Source organism: Aulonocara sp. 'chitande type north' Nkhata Bay, linkage group LG3, assembly GCF_057382095.1.
Source record: "Aulonocara sp. 'chitande type north' Nkhata Bay isolate Kocher_YH1m ecotype deep benthic linkage group LG3, A_spYH_male_GT1.1, whole genome shotgun sequence".
Lineage (NCBI taxonomy): Eukaryota > Metazoa > Chordata > Actinopteri > Cichliformes > Cichlidae > Aulonocara > Aulonocara sp. 'chitande type north' Nkhata Bay.
The window spans coordinates 34,437,490-34,456,761 of record NC_141346.1 but is presented as its reverse complement, the minus strand read 5'-3'; the positions used below and the strand labels follow the sequence as shown (position 1 = coordinate 34,456,761).

Below are 19,272 nucleotides of genomic sequence, written 5' to 3'. Positions count from 1 at the left end.
AATCAAATCTCTTAATGCAAACCGGTTCCTCCCACACCTTCTCAGCTTGTAGAAAAAGTTAGGTGGAAGTAGTGAAAAGCTGGAGGTAGAAAGCTGAGAGAAAAGAATAAAGACTAAAAAATAGATGCTGCAAAGTGTCTGAAATTAACGACATGTTAGCTGAACAGAAGTACCAACAACAAACAAGGCCTCACGGGCAGTGCTTTAAGTGGGCCGGTACGCGCCGGTACTCAGTACCGCCACTTCTAAATATAGCTCTTGAGAGTACCGCCACCTCTCCATGCGCCCAGAACGTGCTTTTAGCGTACCGGTACTCTCATTTGCACATCTGTTATAATCGTTTGGCTGCGCTGCCGCTTTTCAGAGCGCCCTTCACAAGCACGCTTCCTAATTCGTCCCTCCGAGAGCAGAGACTACATTACCCATACACCAATGTGTTTTACAAGTGAAAAGCGCATGCGTCGCTTTTGCCGTTGTCATGTCAACAACTCAACGTGGTCCGGAGAGGGTGTGTAAAACGCGCAAACAGCTGCTCGGTTAAAATACAAAAACAATGAACACTTAATATGCTCTCCTGGCTTCAGACTCTGAGTAGTAAAAGAACAAGGTCAGAATCAGAGGACTCGCTGGCTGACACCCCACCGAGCCAGAATGATATCGCTGCAGGTCAGACGCAAGCTAATGAAAGCTGCACTAGTGCCGCAGCCGCGGACGACGGCACTTTTTGCGTCGACGAGGACGAGAATGACACCATTTCTACCGATGACAACAGCCGCGTTAGCGAGCATGAGTGGCCAGAATGTTGGTCCCAAGCACAAGTCCGGTATTTCTCCACAAATTACAAGTGGCTGATCAGCAGAAATCAAAAGTTGGGTTGTAGTGTGTGTAGTCAAGTTTGTGCTCGCGTGGACATGCAGCAAGGGCAGAGAGTGTCGCAGGAGTGGAGTGGGTGCTTAATCTCGTCTTTTGGAAGGGACAAGGCTGCACAACAAAACTCACTACGAAAGAAAATAAAAGAGCACAGAGACTCAACTTATCACAAGAAAGCAGTTGAAATAAAAGAGAAGGCAACACAAAATACAATGCAAAAACACATTGAAGATATGAGAAAGGCTGACTACGCTTCAACTTCAATGTGTTTAGAACAGCTTATAAGATTGGCAAGCATGGGCGTCCCTTTACAGACATGCCAATAGATGTCCAGTTGCAAGTCTTAAATGGTGTCAAGATGGGCAGAGTTTTGCACTCTAATAACTCATGTGCAAATATACTGGATCACATTGCAGCTGAAATGAAAAAGAAGGTAGTCAATGACATAGTGATGAATGAAAGAAAATTGTGTGTGCTCATTGATGAATCCACTACAATAAGTGGAAAGTCTGTGCTTGTCGTGTGCCTGCGGTCAGCTATTTCCACTGAAAATCCAGACACAATATTTTTTGAACTGATTGAGCTGCAGGGGACCACAGCAAAGGACATCACTGAAGCACTGTTAGGATGTCTTCATAATAATGGCTTTGACCCTCACTACCTACAGGAACATTTGTTGGCATTTGCTTGTGATGGAGCCTCAGTGATGCTTGGGAGGAAAGCAGGAGTTGCTGCGCAGCTTTGTTCCAAATTCCCTTACCTGTTTGTCTGGCATTGTTCCAATCACAGACTGGAACTGGCAGTTTGTGATGTTTTGAAGGAGGTAGGAGGAATCAACCACTTTAAAATATTCTTAGATCAGCTTTACTCCCTCTCGCATCACCAAAAAACCAAAGGGAGTTAACCGAGAGTGCTCACAATGTTGGACAACGTCTCCTTGTGATAGGCCGTGTTTTATCAGTGCGTTGGGTTGCTTCAAGTGAGAGAACAGTGAAAGCAGTATGGGAGAACTACCAAGCTCTGCAGGTACACTTTACAAGTGCTGCTGCTGATACCAGCAGGGACTCAAGAGAGAGAGCAAAATACAAATTAGTTTATAATTTATTTTGTGTACATTTTGTTAAAAAAAAAATTTCAATACCTTTTTGCACATTTTATTTATGTTCAGTAGCTCTTTCTAGCTCAAGCAAATCCACAAACTAATAAAATGATTTATTATTTTGTATAAGGTTGTCTGTTGACTGTTGTATATAAAACCCATTCAATATAGTTGTTGTTACCTCAGGGGAGGCGGAAAAAGAATAGAGTACCGGCACCTCTTTTGGGCCACTTAAAGCACTGCTCACGGGGGATGTGAGGAAGAGACAGAGGAAGAGGAGCTACAAATGTATTCTCCACTCGTGAAAATGTGCTACATGATGCTCTGTGCTGAGTGTGCATAGACGGAGGGTTTTTTATTCATTTAAAAACAACTCTATTGCCACTTTACTTCGTGTGCAAGTCTGTGAAGTGGCAGGGAGCTTTTCCAGTGTCAGTACTTGAATAATGCTGTTGTATATCATGGGGTTTGTGGTTAAGAGACTGAAATAATGTTGTGCATGTTTCTCATCGTATCCACTTTTCCACAAATACTTCTTTAACTTCTGAGCCTTTGCCTCGGGTTTGATAATTAAAGGCTCCACCTTAAAACGGGTGGATTGTATTGAAATCCCTGATTATTCACTCTGAATTATTCTTGGACATTGCAATAGGCCATCTGACAAATTAGTTTGCTTCTGAAGGTAGCATTGTAAAGTTTATCCAAATGAATTGAGGTTTGCAAATGTGAAACACCTACATTGACTGGGAGCTGAGCCCCCCTAAAAGTTTGAACTGTACATAGGATGGGCCCTAAACTGAGCCCACTGGTTCAGCTGCCAGTGTGCTACCTGGGAATTTTCATTATTTGTTGACTCACTTATCAAATTGCACTGGCATTTGCTTATGTGTCAAGGGGAGGGCAGCTGGGTGGGATTTCTCCCCTCAGTGATGCACTGAACATGTGCGTACGCTTCCATTTAATATCTGAGTGTTTTCGATGAGAAGCCCACACTTTTCCATGAGATTACATTTGATTGCACACAGACTCACTTAGCTTATCTGCCCTTAGAATAGAAGCTCACAATAAAACATCAGAGGTTTCTAGTGGCTGGTGGCTGGGTGGGGTAACGGTTTTTCATTGTGCATTCATTTAAGTTACCACTGGGGGAAATGGAAAGTTTGAGAGGAGAGAGAGGGACTGTAGTTCTCTTGTTAGGTGAGAGGAGGAAGAGGAGAGGGAGGTGTGGGGTGCGTGGGACTGCCGGGCAGGAGAGAGGAGGGGTGGGGGAAGCAGTGCAGCTCGGACATTCCCAGGCTGGGAAATACAGCGAGACAGTGTGGAAGTGGAAGGGAAAGAGAGGGGAGGAGAGCTGCTCCTCAAGTGCCGAAATCTTACAGAAGGCGAGCTTTGAAGGGGACACGAACCTATAAAGTAAAGGAGTTGCAGCTTGATTATTGTAACTGAGACAAAGAGAAAGTTTTGCGGAGAATGCGCAGAGGAAATGAATTCAGGAAAGGACCCGAAGACTACGTAGGAATTCCTGACTGAAGTCATGGTAAGTCCCCTGTTTTGTTTTTTGTTTTTGTGTGTAGAAATCTTTACTGGTATTGACCAGTCGTCATTGTCACAATGTTTTTGTGTAACTTTTATGCCCATGGATATAAATGATCTTGTTTTACTTCTTGAATGCATGACTAGTGCATAGATGATCACACATGTGCATTTTAAACTGAACAAGAAGAAGGATCCCTCATTCATCTCTGACAAAGGCTTGCTCTTGATTTGAGAAGATGTTTAGTCAGCAGTTACAACGCTCAGCTTAGATCCCAATGGCTCTAAATCATAATGATACGATTTAAAATGTGTGACGTTGGTGATTTTTGTGGCCGACTTGCGGAGGGAGTAAGGGACTGCCTCTAAAGTGAAAAGAGTCCTCTGTTGCATCTCTTGGGAGTTTGACTAACCATCTCCTCCCACTTATGGTCTGATCAGTGACATACAGAGACAGACAGACTGGGAGATGGCAAACACATGCAAATGTGTCTGATGAGAAGTTAAATCAAGAGGATGCCAAGTTAACAAAGAAAGTCTGTGACTGTATTTCAACTTCTGCGAGTTGGGTGGAGCAGTTTGGCAGGGAGAGGAAGAGAGAGAGCAGGAAAAAAAGGGAGAGCTGTGCAGGGAAGGAAGAGAATAAAAGAGAAGGGTAGGGTTACTTTTTTTTTTTTTTTAGGAGACTTGGAGAGCAGCGGTGGTGGTTTCAGTGATGCTGCATTTTCCACACTGGACCTGGGAGAAAAAGCTGGAGAGAGGGGAAAAGGGGGAGGGAGCAGAGAAAGGAGGAACAAGGGATGGCATGGACCTCGGGGAAGGACGAACATGTGCTGTGCAGTTTTGTTCTCCTCGATCCCCAGTTGGGACAGTTTAGAATGGAAAACAGTAACAGATGTACACACGAAAACACAGAGTCACAGTAAAGCGTTACGTGGAGAGAAATCAAACTTTTCCCACAGTACTGTGCTCATAAGAGTTTATGTAACAAACAGCCCACCAAAAACGTGATTGTGCATGGACACTCACTGGATACTCTATCAGCTGCATCTTTGTAGCACTGGGTTGGAGCCGTTTTTGCTTCCAGAATTGCCTTAATTCTAAATTGGTGCAACAAGTTGCTGGAAACATTCCTTACAGAGTTTGGTCCGTGTTGACATGACGGCATCACATGGTTGCTGCAGATTTGCTGGCTGCACTTCCATGATGTGGCTGCCATTCCACCACATCGCAAAGATGCTCTACTGGATTGCGATCTGTCTGACTGTGTGTGTCTGACTGGAGTCCATTTGAGTACAGTGAACTTACTTTCATGTTCATGAAACCAGTTTGAGATGCTTTGAGCTTTTCGACATGGTGTAGCTTCTGGCGTAATCTTCTGCTGCTGAAGAGATGCTCTTCTGCATACTGTGGTTGTAATGAGTAGTTATTTGAGTTACTGTTACAGTTTGAAGAATTCTGGCCATTTTCATCTGACTTCTGACATAAACATTTTCACCCAGAGAACTGACTGGATATTTTCTCTTTTTCAGACTGTTCTCTGTAGAGGCTGTGTGGGAAAATAACAGTACATCAGCAGTTTCTAAAATACTCTGACCAGCCTGTCTGACATCAACATTCAAATACTTAAATCACCTTTCTCCCCAATTCTGATGCTCAGTCTAAACTTTAAAACTCCATCTTGTCAAAGTCAGTTTCTACCATTTGCTTGGCTGATTAAAAATATTTACGCTGACCAACAGTTGAATACCTAACAAGGTGGACAATGAGGGTGCATTCCCATTCAGGGGCAAACAAGGCTGCTAACAAACACATGTACATAGGCGCTAACATAAATCAGCAAACACAAAGTGACACACACTCAAACACATACAGCAGGGCTCCCTTGTGAAAATTCCATTCCCTCTGCCCAGAAATCTCTGATTTTGAAACTAATGGGATGTACCAGTCCTTGAGTTTGGCAAGGCAATCCATCAAAAAAAAGGAAAAAAAGAAAAATATGTACAGTATTATGAAAGCTATAGCAAACCATTTTCTGTGTTTGTTTAAACATGCTTGCAGTGCCAGTTCAGTGGAGATAACTGCACTAGAAAGAGCCAGACAGGACAGAATCATGTTGTCAATCACAGCAAACAAAGTTTCCTGTGATTGTTCAGAGTTTCTGACACGTAGAGTGCATACAGACCGAGGATGGCTACTTTTCAGCTCAGCAGCTTGCTGTTTGGGCCATTTTTATTGGACATTTTATCCAACTTCATAATCACCAATCTAGCTTTTTCCGCGATAATATAAATGATAAAAATTGTGGTCTTTTGCTTAAATATGTATTAATATTAGACCAAAGAACATAGAGCAGAAGGCTTAAAAAGTCTGCAGTTTTCTTGTAGTGAGCATTTTAGAAACGTCCAGCTCACTGTTTCTGTTTTTGGACCCAGAGCCACACCAGAATGCTCCAATAAAACCCACTGCATGCTTTCTGCACCAAATGGCAGACAAAATGTTAACTAGGTGGTAACCAAATGGTGTTTAGCTGCTAATGAAACTCAGATTTGCATTTTTGATGTGGACGTGGAAAGAAAAAAAAAAAAGAGGTAAACGGGTGTTTATGTTAACAGGTTTCTTTTTTTGAACATTTATTATCCCCCAAAGTGTTCATGGCTGACATCACAGTTTACCAAGGATTAGAATAGTGCCGATATATTTATAGACTTTCCCAATAACAGAAAATTGCTGTTACTATAATATCTAGCTAGCTATTTTTAACTTAATAAGAGTTTGTGTCACATTTTTTAATCTAATTTTGCTCTTAGTCTGAATTTAAAACAAAGTAGTTGCCAAATCATTTGACATCCTTTCATTTTCACTCTTATACTAAGTGTTAATAAATGATAACAAAGCACTGTTTGTACATCAGTGGAGGGGCAGTTAAGCTGGTGAGCTGCCATTCTGTTGCACTGGGTAAAAAAGGACCCTTGTGTATATGGGATCAGAATGATGCCACCTTGAAATTGTAACGCGCTGCGGACACTAAAGCGGTCGCGCCAGAATGTCACGCTAAAAAGAAAGATTCTTTAAAATACAAGGGGGAGCAAGCGAGTCAGATACCACGGGCACAGAGAGGGAGCAGGTCTGATCAGAAACAGTTTATTACTAGGCCAGGGAGCACAAATAAAACACCCTTAAAATGTACATAATAAAATGTTTGCTCTCTACTAAAAACAATTCTAAAACCCATAAAACTACCATTTTCTACATTCACTAAAACCCCCCCTGCTATAATTAGGCCACATGTTCAGTATGGGTCCATCAGCAGGCCAGGAATTCCTCCTTTAGAGAAGAGTCCACGCCAGCCCTGTCTTCAGCAGACAAGAAAGAGCCACCCATCTTCTTGTCCTTCCGCTGGCCCATCACTTCCCAGCCCGGCTTGCGTTCTGCACCCGAATCCATGATGCGACCACCGCCACAGCTCCCCTTGCGTCGGTGTCCTGCAACATAACAAATAGGGGCCAGAACAATGGTCCTGATAGGCCACCTCTGGACACACCCCTGCCTCAGCAGGTGGTCCCTATCAGCTAATTTGTCCCATGTGCAGCCAGTCCACAGTGGATAAAAACCATGTCACATAAAACACTAAAAACCATGCAAATAAAACACTCATAAATAAACACTAAAAATCAGAATAAAAACAATATACAAGATAAATACAAATTTCCACTGTGTGACAAAATGAAACCGAAAAACCCCCCATTTCGGTTTCATTTCAAGGTGGCATTATTCTGATCCCTTGTGTGTAGAGCATTCACCATTAGACAACATAGTATTTACCACTCCCACTCTGCTGGCACTGCTGTGCTGCTTCCACCTTAACAACAGTGCTGAACTTGTTCAGAGTAAATGACTATGCTCGAGAAAATTCACAGTCCATGCAGCTATGAATCATTTAGCATGTGATTTTTAAATGATGATAGTCATTGTTGATATCAATGCATTTGCTTTTGGGTGGCTGTAGTTCAAATGGCAGAGCCTACAATCATTCACAAATTAGGCCAATCCCCAAAGAGCCGAACCCCTACAGCCCTCCAGTGGATGGTGGGTGCACAGAGGGATGGATCAATGTTGCTTCTTACGGATAAAGCGAAGCCACCAAATACTCTCCCCTGATGCTCTACCACAGGGTGAGGGCCCAGTAACCCTGCCCCGCAAGGGTTCACTAGATCTCTAGTTTATTAGATCTGTAATTGATTAGATCATTAAGATCTCTTAGTTATTAGAGATATAGTGAAGTGATAGGGTTGTCTGAGTCTTTCTTGTCTGGCCCCTCCACTTTGTCATGGGAGACCCTGGTGAAGAAAGAGCTGAGCATGAAAGTTTACCAGCCAGGCTTTGTTCCTACTGTCACCTAAAGTCACAGGCTCTGGATAGTGACTGACAGAATGGGATCACAGATACAAGCGGAAATTAGTTTCCTTCAAAATTTCCTTCCTTCAGGCATCTGATCAGGACACCTGTATGCCTCCTAGGTAAGGTATTCCAGCGATTCCTACCAGGGCAGGTCCTGGGGCAGACCCAGGACTCACTGGAAAATGTGTCTCGACGGGTTTTGGAAGGACTGGGTGTCCGCCTGGATGACCTAGAAGAGATGGCTAGAGTGATGGAAGTCTGGGCTTATCTGCTCATACTGCTGCCCAGTAGCTCGAACCCAGATAAGCAGCAGAAAATGGATGGACATTTGTTTGACTGATACATGCGTATATCCCTGAAATGTTGGCTAATTTGTGAAATATAATTTGTTAATTCAGAAACAAAAGACAGCCAATTAGTTTTCTGTCCATCTTTCAGTTCAAAGACTGGTCAGCTGTGACCCCATGTGCCTGCAGAGATGGCTAGAGTCATAGTTCAACAAACTTTGTGCTAACCCCTGCCCCTCGCTCAGCAGACATCTGCGCAGACTTCTCAAACATATACAAAAATGAGGAGAGGCATGAAAAGCAGGGTTTTTTCCACAGGAGTATTACTATGCTCATAAGCTGTTAACTCTGGGATTCTCTACATTCCTGGAAGTCTAATGATTTTAAAAAAATGTATGAAACTCCCATTCTAATCATTTATATTTGTGATTTTTTTATGTTGCAGTTAATGAATTCAGAACAGCCCACACTCCTTCAGCACTTAAATAGTCTAGAACAAACCATAAGAAATCCCTGGAAACCGATTGACCTACAGTAGGTCAGATCAGATCTGGCTGTACAGGCTTATTTAAGAAAGCAAATCAATGTTGGGCCTCCCCCCTTTCCCCCTTCATCCTCCTTTTGTCTGTCTGCCTTTTTTCCCTTGCTGGCTTCGCTTCACTTTTTCTTTTTCCTCATTCTTTCCCTGTCAGCATCTTTCTCCTGTTTTCTTCCTAATCATGTCACTTTCTATCTCTCCTCCATTCACCGAAGCCCCCTCCCTGTTCTATCGTCTTCCTCTCTTTCTCTGTCCTTCATGTACATCTGGTTTCTATCATGGTTGCTGCTGCTCTTGTTTGCCATCGATCTCTCCCACTGGTCAGCCTCCTTTTTTTGTTCTCTTTTTTTCCCTCACTTTCTGTCTGAACCCCCACTCACTGCAAATCTGTCTGGTCTTCTCAATGTCTCTCTTTCAGTCTGTTTCTCAACTCGCTCAGTCATAAGCTCCGAAACCACTTCTCAGGCTCTTATTTTTCTCTCTCAGGCTTATTTTTTTGAGTTCTCACTCGTTTTTCTACACCCCTTCCTGCATATCTCCATTGTTCTCTCTTTGCCAGTCATCGGTGGAAGACAAGTTGCCGTACGGGAGAGAAAGACAGGAAGTCTGACTCAAGAATGACAGACCCCAATTTCGCACAGTGTCCACTTTTTACCGTACAAACATGAGGATACAGATGCACACTAAACAGACTGTCCTGCCTTGAAAAAGCACACGATTTTATAGATGACTCAACCATGTCAGACTCTAAAATACCAAAACAAAGTGAGCAATATGTCACCCATCATTTTGTAAGTTGTAGTTAGAAGACGGGGTATTTGTGTTTCTGGTTGCTGTTCATCAAGTGAAAGCATTTTGAAATAACACAAAACAAGCTGGTTTTTGACAAAAAAAGAGAAATTCACTGACTGGTCACGACCATTTTTGTAGTGCTTTTTCCCCCATCTGCATACGCTACATTGCCATTCGTAATTTATCAAACCTCAGTTTTTTTTAGTACTCTTACATATTTCCTATTTCCTATTTCCACAGCCACTTTATTAGGTACAGCTGTTCAACTGCTCGTTAACTTGGATCAGCCAATCAAATGGCAGCATTTTGGAGACATGAGCATGACAATCTACTGAATCCAAGTATCAGACAATCCAAGTATCAGAATGACGAAGAAAGGTGGTTTAAATTACTTTGAAAGTGACTTGGTCTGAGTATTTCAGAAACTGCAGATTTCCACACAACCCTCTCTGGGGTTTACACAGGATGGTCCAAAAAGAGAAAATATCCACTGAGGGCAGTTCTTTGGGTGAAATGGACTTGTTGATGCCAGAGGTCAGTGGAGAATAGCCAGGCTGATAGAAAAGCAACAGTAACTCAAATACCCGCTTGTTAAAAATGCAGCATGCAGAAGAGCATCTCTGAACAGCAGCAGTAGACCGCATTAGTTATCACTTAAATTAGCTACAAAAAGGAAACTAATTCTAAAATTCACACAATGTCATGGGGTAATAGTGTGGGGGATATTTTCTGGGATACTCTGGGGAATGTTTGCCACAAAGATGTGGCTTCAGAGGAAGCCGGAAACGATCCAACCCACTACTGGCAACATGTACCAAATGGCTGGTGAGTGTAGTGCTTTATGAACACAAGTATTGGTGGATATATAGCATTCATCAGGCTTTACAGTGCAGTCATTATTCGATATAGCCTCAAAAAACTGACTCACAAAAATCCTTCTGCACATACAGTACATGTTCGAATATATGCACGACCATTCATGCTCTTCTGAAATGAAAGCTATTTTCATTTTCTGTTTTCCATCAATTTTTGGTTTCCTTTGTTTGGTAATAACTTGCCATGGGCACAGTTATCAGCAAGTTGACTGCATTTGTTGAAAACGTAGCATTTTATAAAATAAGACCTGTATTTCAAGGTCAGTGTCTGTCCAATTGAAGAGTAATTGGATTATAGCTAAAGTCCCTCAAAGCAGAGGCAGCAGGTTTAACATGAATGTCTTCTACTGTCTTGGATTCCAGCAACAAATCAGATTTACCGAATGTATCCTTGTTGCTTTGCTTTGTGTGTACCAAAAGAGTTAAAGTTAAAAAGAAGAGTGTTCACCTTTTACCCAGAAACACTCATCATTTCAGTGATTCTACTGGAAAATAAGCAGTATTGATTTTTTTTTTTAACGAGGACTTTTTCAGTTTAGTGGAAAAGCAGCGCTGCTCTTTTCCTGCCTCTGTTAGACATCATTTCCACTGTGCATTTTTAATAATTGTGCTTCCAGACAGAAATTCCATTCTGTGGATGTTAACAGTGGTATATCCTGTTGAAGGCTGTCTGCACAGGCCTGTGAACACAAAGAGATTCAAGCCTGTTTAAAAAAATAAATAAATAAATAAAAAAGTTGCTGGTGGTATACAATTGCACATGGCACATTCAAACTAAATATTATTGTAGGCTAGCTAGTCGGCCACAAAGTCAGCTAGTGAATTCACGTTGTCCACTAAATATCAGTTAATGCCCAAATAGGTAATATGATGCTCATATGTCTTTTTTTTTTTAGCAACATTTAAATAAAGAGTATGAGTGGTGCATGCACACTGTGAATGATTCATCTGGCAGAAGTCCCCCAAAGGCCACTATTGCACCAGATGGACTGAAATAGCTAAGTTGTTCCTATTTGCGTCTTTTAGAGTCTTCAAAGCACAAAAGCTTTGCAAAGAAAAGACTAAGCACACTTACTGGCTAATATTTACAGTGAGTCTAATGATACTGAAATGTTTGTGTCTTACAGGAAGCACACAAAAAAGAATTAAAACATTCAAGATTTTCAGCTGACATCTTTTAGTTTTTGCTTTAATTTAGTGTTTTGTTGAATTGTCTAGTGGGGATGTTTGAAAAGGGCTTCAGTTAAGAGGAAGTTACTGCTGGGTTGCCTTGCAATCCTCAGAACCACCTGCTGTGCTTTTACTAGACTCAATATGTTCTGTCAGTGAGCCAGAAGGCTGTCTGAGCCTTTATTTTTTTTTACTACTGTTACACCTACTATAGCATGCTCTGTAAAATAGTACAGTCCACAGTTGACCATCGTGAATAAACAAATACACACCCTGTGTTATACAAAGACAGTTTTGGCAGCACAAATCCTGCACACAATTGGTCGTACCGTGTTTTTTGCAATTAATAAATTATTTTTTTATAATTTATTTATTTTAACATTGAAAAAGTGCAGGTAAAGTGGTCACATCAACAAGCTCAAGAAACCTGTTCGAGAAGATTTGAGGTTTGTGACACGCTGTGTAATTCTGCTGGAAGCAGCCGTCAGAAGATGGGTCCACTGAGGTCATGAACGGCGATGCACGATGTGGCTTTTAAATAGTGCTGTCATCATTAATCCCGTTAAAAGGATGTTTACGCCATAACCGTATTAACGTGGCAAATCTCCGAGTTACCGCAGATCACCCCGTGCGTGCGGCTGCACGGCGTCAACATGTTAGTGTGGTGATCTGCGGTAACTCGGAGATTTGCCACGTTAATACGGTTATGGCGTTAACATCATTTTAACGATGACAGCACTACTTTTAAATGTTGTTTCAAAGTGGCCCAAAATGTGCCACACACTATTATACACCACTGTGCCTACCACCTGAATGTTGAAGTAGCATGTGTAGCCTCGTCAGACCATTTTTGGTGAGCTTGTGTGATCTGTAGCTTCAGTTTCTTGTTCTTTGCTGATAGAAATGGCACCCGGCGTGGTCTTCTGTTACTGTGTTCAGAGATGCTCTTCCGCATACTTTGTTGAAACAAATAGTTATTTGAGTTACTGTTGCATTCCTATCTGCCAGGCTATTCCCCTCTGACCTCTGGCATTAATAAGGTATTCTTCAACCAGAGAACTGCTGCACACTGGATATTTTCTCTTTTTTCAAATCATTCTCTGTAAACCAGAGACATGGTTGTGTGGGAAAATTGTCCAGTTTCTGAAATACTCAGACCACATTTAAAGCCACTATTCTTACATTTGGTTTGAGCTTAAGCAGGCCATCCCGAACCTTGTCTACATGTCTAAATGCATTTAATTACACCCAATATTCAGTGTATTCTTCAGTGTTGTTTAAGGTAATAAAACAGACTATTTGACTTGCATTAACTTGCCTAAAAAGTTTGAAATTCTAATAACCTGACACTTTTCCATTTTTTGAGTCAAATAAGACTGAAAATATCACTTGAGTCTACTAAGATTTTCTTTTCTGGAAACTAAATAATAAAATGACAGTCTGTTGGTGATTTAGTGGCTTCATTCAAAGAAAACCAGTGAACAAACATGTCCTCTGAGCGCTCTGCCCATGGAAATCTAAGCTGTGTTTTGAAAAAGTAAAGCCAGCACAGCTGTGCCTTAAACCTGCTTTTCTTTTTTCTACTGGCCTCTGGTTGCATAAAGAGGTTTCACTATAAATACATCTACAGCAAAACAGCACTTTTTACTTTTTCCCCCCATTTTTAACTCCTTTTTACTTAAATTGTGCAGAATCACAACTGCAGTCACCTCAAGGTGCTTTATATCAGCGGCCCCCAACCGCCAAGCAACGGCCCGGTACCAATCCATCGTTTGGTACCGGACCACGAGAGTTGAGGCTCGGGTGTAAAATTTATGGTTTTCAGGGTTTCTTTTTTCTTTTATCGTTAACTCTGTTTCCCTGTGTCTTTTCCCGTGTTGTAGTTGTGTGTTATTTTAAAAGAAATATTTATGCATTACTATAGCGACCAGAGAGCATTAAGGGGCAGAGAGGAGGATGTTACTCTCAGTGTTGTTGGCGCATTTCAGGAGGGCGCTGCTAATAAAGTTACACAATTTCACAGAGAATTCACGTTGATCATTATATTTACCAAATGCCACAGTTTTTGTCTTGGTCGTATCATTTTATTTTGTTGTATTTATCCGCGACATCTTAAAGACCGGTCCATAGGTGAAGACCCTACGGTGGGGGGGCTTCTGTGCCAATTCTAAGTCTTTTTACAGCAATAAATGTTCATTTTATAAAGTGAACATTATATTGTTCAATTGTACAATTGAGGATGGGTGTACCTCCCAGCTGACAGGGCTCCGTGGTGTAGTGGTTAACATTTGTTCCTTGGTTTGAGACCATTAGGAGACACAAACTGAGGGAGTCACGAGTTGGTGTACTCCTAGTGCTGGTCCCAAGCCCAGATAAATGGGAAGATTGTGTCAGGAAGGGCATCTGGTGCAAAATCTGTGCCAAGTCAAACATGCTATCCATCCGCTGTGGCGACCCCCAGGGAAATGGAGTAGGAGCAGCCCAAAGTACCACACGCTATTATATAAACTTGCAGCATTCCTAATTTTAACAGTCACGTGTACCCCTCGATTGTCATATCCAGTTTCAAAACACCAACATGCATGACATCGCGGTGACTACAGCCATGTTCGTATGCAGTCTGTGTCTGACTTCTCTCTGGTTTTCAGAGTCGAGTTTTTCACCCACTCTGTACAGGGGTTCAACTAAACAGACTGAAATGATCTTTCTAGCCAAAAGACTAGTTAGGAAACAGAACCGAACATCTGTCCAGAGCAGCCCTGAATAACCTCAGCAGAACAGCACTCCACCCAGTTATACTGTTGACTTGTTGTGACCATCTCACATGCACTTTGTTTTTCATTTTCAGCATTTGAAAAGCAGGATACAGTAATCGCTTTCCACACCATTTCTTTTCCTTGTTGCTTTTAGTTAATAGCACAACTATTTTTCCCAAGATCTGGATCAAAAACAGTTGCAAATAAGATATGACTTTATATTTTAATCTTTCTTAAACTGATTGCTTCATTTTGTGAGAGCATTTCAGTCAAAAAGTTGTGTAAGAGGTACATTTCAAATGGTATCCTTCTTGTACGACTCATTCTGTCCTCCTTTGTGGCTAAACCTCAGCTCTCCTCTGCACACAAAAACAAGCCCAAAAAATAATACTGAAATACAGTTCAACCTAGGTCTTCTTCCATAAAAGCCCCCACAACACCACCAGCTCATTCATTCCTGGCTCTCTCTCTCGTTCTCCACTTTTTTCCACACACTCTGTTCTCCCCTCCTCAGCCTTTTTTTTAACTTATTGCTTTCTGTCTATTGCTTTGGTTTTTGCAGATATTCAACACGCTATGCAGGCTGTTGCAGAGAATCTCAATGTAATTGTTGTCAGATGACATTCAGAGAATCGGCGGGAGGTGAAAGAAAGAAAGTTGGGTTAAAAAAATAGAGATGATGTAAAAAATTTAATAAAATAGAAAGAGAAGCTGCTGGAGGATCAGTGAGGAAATGTTAAAGTAGAGAGCGAAAAAGAGAAGTTGGAGAGGGGGGCGGTTTACAGGTTACCATGCCAACAAAAATAAACACCAAGTGTGTTATGTGCTCCATGCTCCAACTCACTGACCTGCCCGGTGCTATGATGTGTGTGTGTGTGCAGCTAAGTATTAGGGAGTTAACACACTGAAGTGAAGTCACCTTTGTTTTGGGGGGTTTCTACATTTACTGGGCCTCGGAGGAAATGCTTGACACTCTGGAGGCCGTACAGCAGGAAGCTCAGAGCCGACCATGTGTGTATATTTATGTGTACGTGTGGGCGTCAGCAAAAACAGACACGAGCCGGCTGTTCAACACAAACGGATATTACAGTTGATTCAGTGTCCGGTGATGAATTAAACCCCTTTTTTAACCCTTTCTTTATCTCTCGCAGGGTTCAGAGGCAATGGAGGACTGCGTGCAGGGGGCGCTCTCATCGCTTTATCCTCCTTTTGAGAGCACAGCCCCACCCCTCCTCTCCCAGGTAGATTTCACTAGTGCGCACAACTTCATCCCAGTGCACGTCTTCAGGGAAATATACAAGGGTTGTGTAGACAAAGACAGTGTGATGTACAAACCCAATTCTGAAAATGTTGGCTGTGTAAAACGTAAATAAAAACAGAATGCTATGACCTCCTAAAGCTTTATTTTATTCACAGTAGAACACAGAAATTTTACTATTTCATGAAAATATGACATCATTTTGAATTTGATTGCAGCAGCACCTCAAAAAGGGTCACAGAGACAGGGTCAACAAAAAGTAAAAGTAATTGGTTCTGAAAAGAAACAGCTGGCAGAACATTTACAACTAATTAGGTTGATTACCTACTGGTCAGTCACACGATTGGATATAAAAAGAGCCTTTTAGAGAATCAGAATATAAAAAATCCATATTGAATGGCTGTCATCTTCTGGCCTGTCATGGAAATCACCGTCTGCAAATGTACGTTAAAGCGCTTTTATCAAAAGAAGAAGCCATATGTGAACATGATCCAGAAAGGCTGCCGTCTTCTATGGCAGGGATGTCAAACGCGTTCCCTTTTGCCAGCAAAAGAAGTTTAATCGGGTTTAACTACATATTCTTCTTCTTAATACAAGTAAAAGAAGTGCAGTTTCAACAGTTTATCTCTGTCCACATGCTGTTGTAGTAAATGAAAGACATCTGTTTCTTAAATTGTAGGAAATAACAGTGTAAAATGTGTAGGCCATTGCCTGTACTGTCATGTAATTACAAAACAGACAGCTTCTGTAAATGCACAGAAATGTCTATAGTCAGTATTAGCGGGGAAAAAAGCCTTTGTGTACAGGTTTCAGAACAACACATGCTCCTATCCGGACTACTTCTTTTTCAGGGATGGCCTTGCATAGCGCAGCAAACTGCATCTATAAAGATAGTGTGCCATTGTAGTACAAGGGTACTGAAGAGCCTTGCCTGCAGTCCAGACGTTTCACCAACTGAAAACATTTGGAGCATCATGAAATGAAAAACACAACAAAGAAACCCGAAGATTGTTGAGCAGCTAGAATCCTCCAGTAGACAAGTATAGGACAATGTTCCTCTCCCACGATTCCAGCAGCTCGGTTTACATTGTGGTACACATGGCGGTGTCCCAGCTTTTTTGAGACGTGTTGCTGTAATCGAATTCAAAATGAGCTAATATGTTTTGCTCATTTTAAACATTTAAAATGTTTTTATATATTCTAGGAATAAAATGAAATTTGCCAAATTTTGAGTTGTTTTTGCAGTTGGGTTTGTATGGATAGCACAGACTTTCCATCTAGTTTTCAAATTTTTAGTTTTTAGTATTTTTAGTAACCAGCTTAGATATTTCTTTTTTTCTTTTTTCAAATTGGACCAAGTAGTCTTTGTTACCTAAACTTCACAGAGAAGGTTTTAGTTCCTAAATCTATCCAAGAAGTCTAACCAAGAAGTATTTAGTACCTAAACCTAACCAAATAGTCTTTGGTGTTCAAGTCTTACAGAAGAGACTTTGATGCCTAAATCTAACAAAAAAATCTTAACTAACTATCCAACGAGGTTTGCAGTTTCCAAACCTAACCAAGTGCGAAGTTAAACCTTAAACCTGATCTTAACTGAAAACACAAGCTTGTGATTTATTCAATGCTGCTACTCCAGTATTGCCATTAAGCACATGTTATCCATATCTTTGCTCTACCAGAAACCCTATTTGAAACCCTACAACAAGAACACCTTGACTTTTCGATAACACAAGCAAATCTAGTCAGTTATAACCAAATATTCTTAGATTATAGCACCCCTAACTATATCTAGCATTAATTTAGCTTTCGGTGCTTTGTTTCCTTAAAATTCTGGATACAAACAGATTTTTTAGCAACGGCTTGAACCATTGAGAGTTACTCTACTTACTTTGTAATTGTTTTTTTTTTTCCAAGTTGTCACATAGCTTCCAATCAGTTTTCTTTCTTGCCATGGAAAAAGCTGTTTGATACAACAAGAGGGATCAAATTAAACAGCCTTGGTGATTTGCTTGCTTTAACTACTGATCATATGCTGTCTGGGTTGAGCAAATTCTTCCACTCAAGGGGAAATTAAACCCTCTACAAATCCACTGATAGACAAAAAATACACACACGCACACAAAAAAAATGTTGCTAAAGTAAATGCTGTTTAGTGCCTAAGAATCTGATATTCAGAGAATAGCTTAATTTTCTATTCACTCCAAAGTGTTTTTACCGAGTCTTGCATCCATTGTCCAGGTCTTCTCAGTCCTGGAGTCGACCTATCAACACGACAGTCTTCGCTATCTCCTGGACTACTTCGTACCTGCAAAGCACCTCCTGCACAAACTCCAGCAGCATGCCTGTGTGAGTTCTAAACTGCAAACACTGTTTGAATGGAACACACACAAAGCTGAATACTTAGAAACAGAATCAGCCATCACACACAAGAAGTATAGTCTGAGAAATTTACCAGCTAGCTTCTTGATTCCTTTAAAATGGTCCTTGGGTCATTTCTCAGGTAACTTACTTATTGGAACTGACAATTTAAGGCAGTCAAGCCGTAGTTCATAATCTGAGCAATGCCTTGTCAAATTCAGCTATGCAGAATAAACCCAAACCTGTTAGGTGAGTAAAAGATGCGACATCGCCAAATCTCTTAAACAGAAGTTCTAAAGTGCAGATAAATAAATGTAAGTCAATAACTTCTATTTACAATTATGTAGCATACCCATGATAAGAAACCAAATTATTTGATCTCTTCTGTTATCAGCACTGTAACTGTGTGGCATCCGTGGAAGTTTTAGCCACAGATGCATGAGGAGATGCTTACTGTCTTGATTTCATTTCAACATGAAGTTTAGTAAAGTCCAAGTTATAAAGGTCAAATTAAGCTAAGTCAATTTTAACATTCATTTAAAATTGACAGACAAGTTATTAAAAAGTACTTTAAAAGACAGCAAACGACTAAAGGAACCAATAAGACTAAATTTATTTGCAGTTTGATGGAGACAAAGAACTGCTGGTATTGATCTTGTTGGCAGAATGCAGCACAAATTAAGCCTCAGTCTAGTCTTTAACATTTCTCACTAAATCATTTCAGAACAGTGGAAAACCTGTCTGATTGTTTTTTATTATTTGGGGTTTCTACAGATTCTGGCTTAAAAGTCTGTGGTTTCCAATATAAACTGGGGTTGTATTCTCAACAGTCAAGTCCAAGTTTTATGCCGGGGGTCCTGTAGTGTCTCTGTAGCTGGTGACAGGAAGACTCCAGAACTTAAAACATGTAGAGTTTGATACACGTAACCCAATACCAGTTGTTCACTACGTTATGGAGGCTCGAGTCTGCCCCTAAACTTTAGCTGCTCGGTAAAATTTGTGAAAGTCTCTGGTGACATTTGAGATTCGCAAACAAATGAGGTGGTTTTCCTGCCTCGGAAGCTCCAGGAGTGAATGACATGCAGTGCAGTCTTGTGTAAATAAATAGTTTATGTTGTGATGTCTTTAGGATCCCACATACATAAACACAAACGCATATAAATAATATGATACAGGATACACTGTCCAAACCTTGTGCAAACATGCAACTTCCACTTTGTGTCACTCTCTTGCTGTTTCTGCCACACTTAGCCAAACCGAGACAAAGAAATAAGGCGCGATGTCTATTTAACTCGAATCCCTGATGTTTAATTGAACAGCATTCTTTATATTGAA

The 19,272-nt window shown here is 41.0% G+C and overlaps 1 protein-coding gene and 1 pseudogene across 3 annotated transcripts in view; both read left to right on the top strand.

Annotated features, from left to right (window-relative positions):
- Positions 1-507: 507 nt before the first annotated feature.
- On the top strand, positions 508-2,082 carry LOC147335290 (E3 SUMO-protein ligase KIAA1586-like; annotated as a pseudogene).
- A 1,191-nt stretch (positions 2,083-3,273) lies between these two features.
- Positions 3,274-19,272, top strand: part of arhgef40 (Rho guanine nucleotide exchange factor (GEF) 40) — a 45,791-nt gene continuing 29,792 nt past the window's right edge. Inside the window, exons 1-3 of one of the 3 annotated variants that reach the window (XM_086277651.1) lie at positions 3,274-3,506; positions 15,473-15,562; positions 17,818-17,925. In XM_086277651.1, the coding sequence (XP_086133777.1) occupies positions 3,504-3,506; positions 15,473-15,562; positions 17,818-17,925 (201 nt within the window). In that variant the 5' untranslated portion in view covers positions 3,274-3,503. Of the gene's footprint in view, positions 3,507-15,148; positions 15,349-15,472; positions 15,563-17,817; positions 17,926-19,272 lie in introns of those variants that run through there. The other 2 variants (XM_086277660.1, XM_086277642.1) reach the window with 2 other exon arrangements.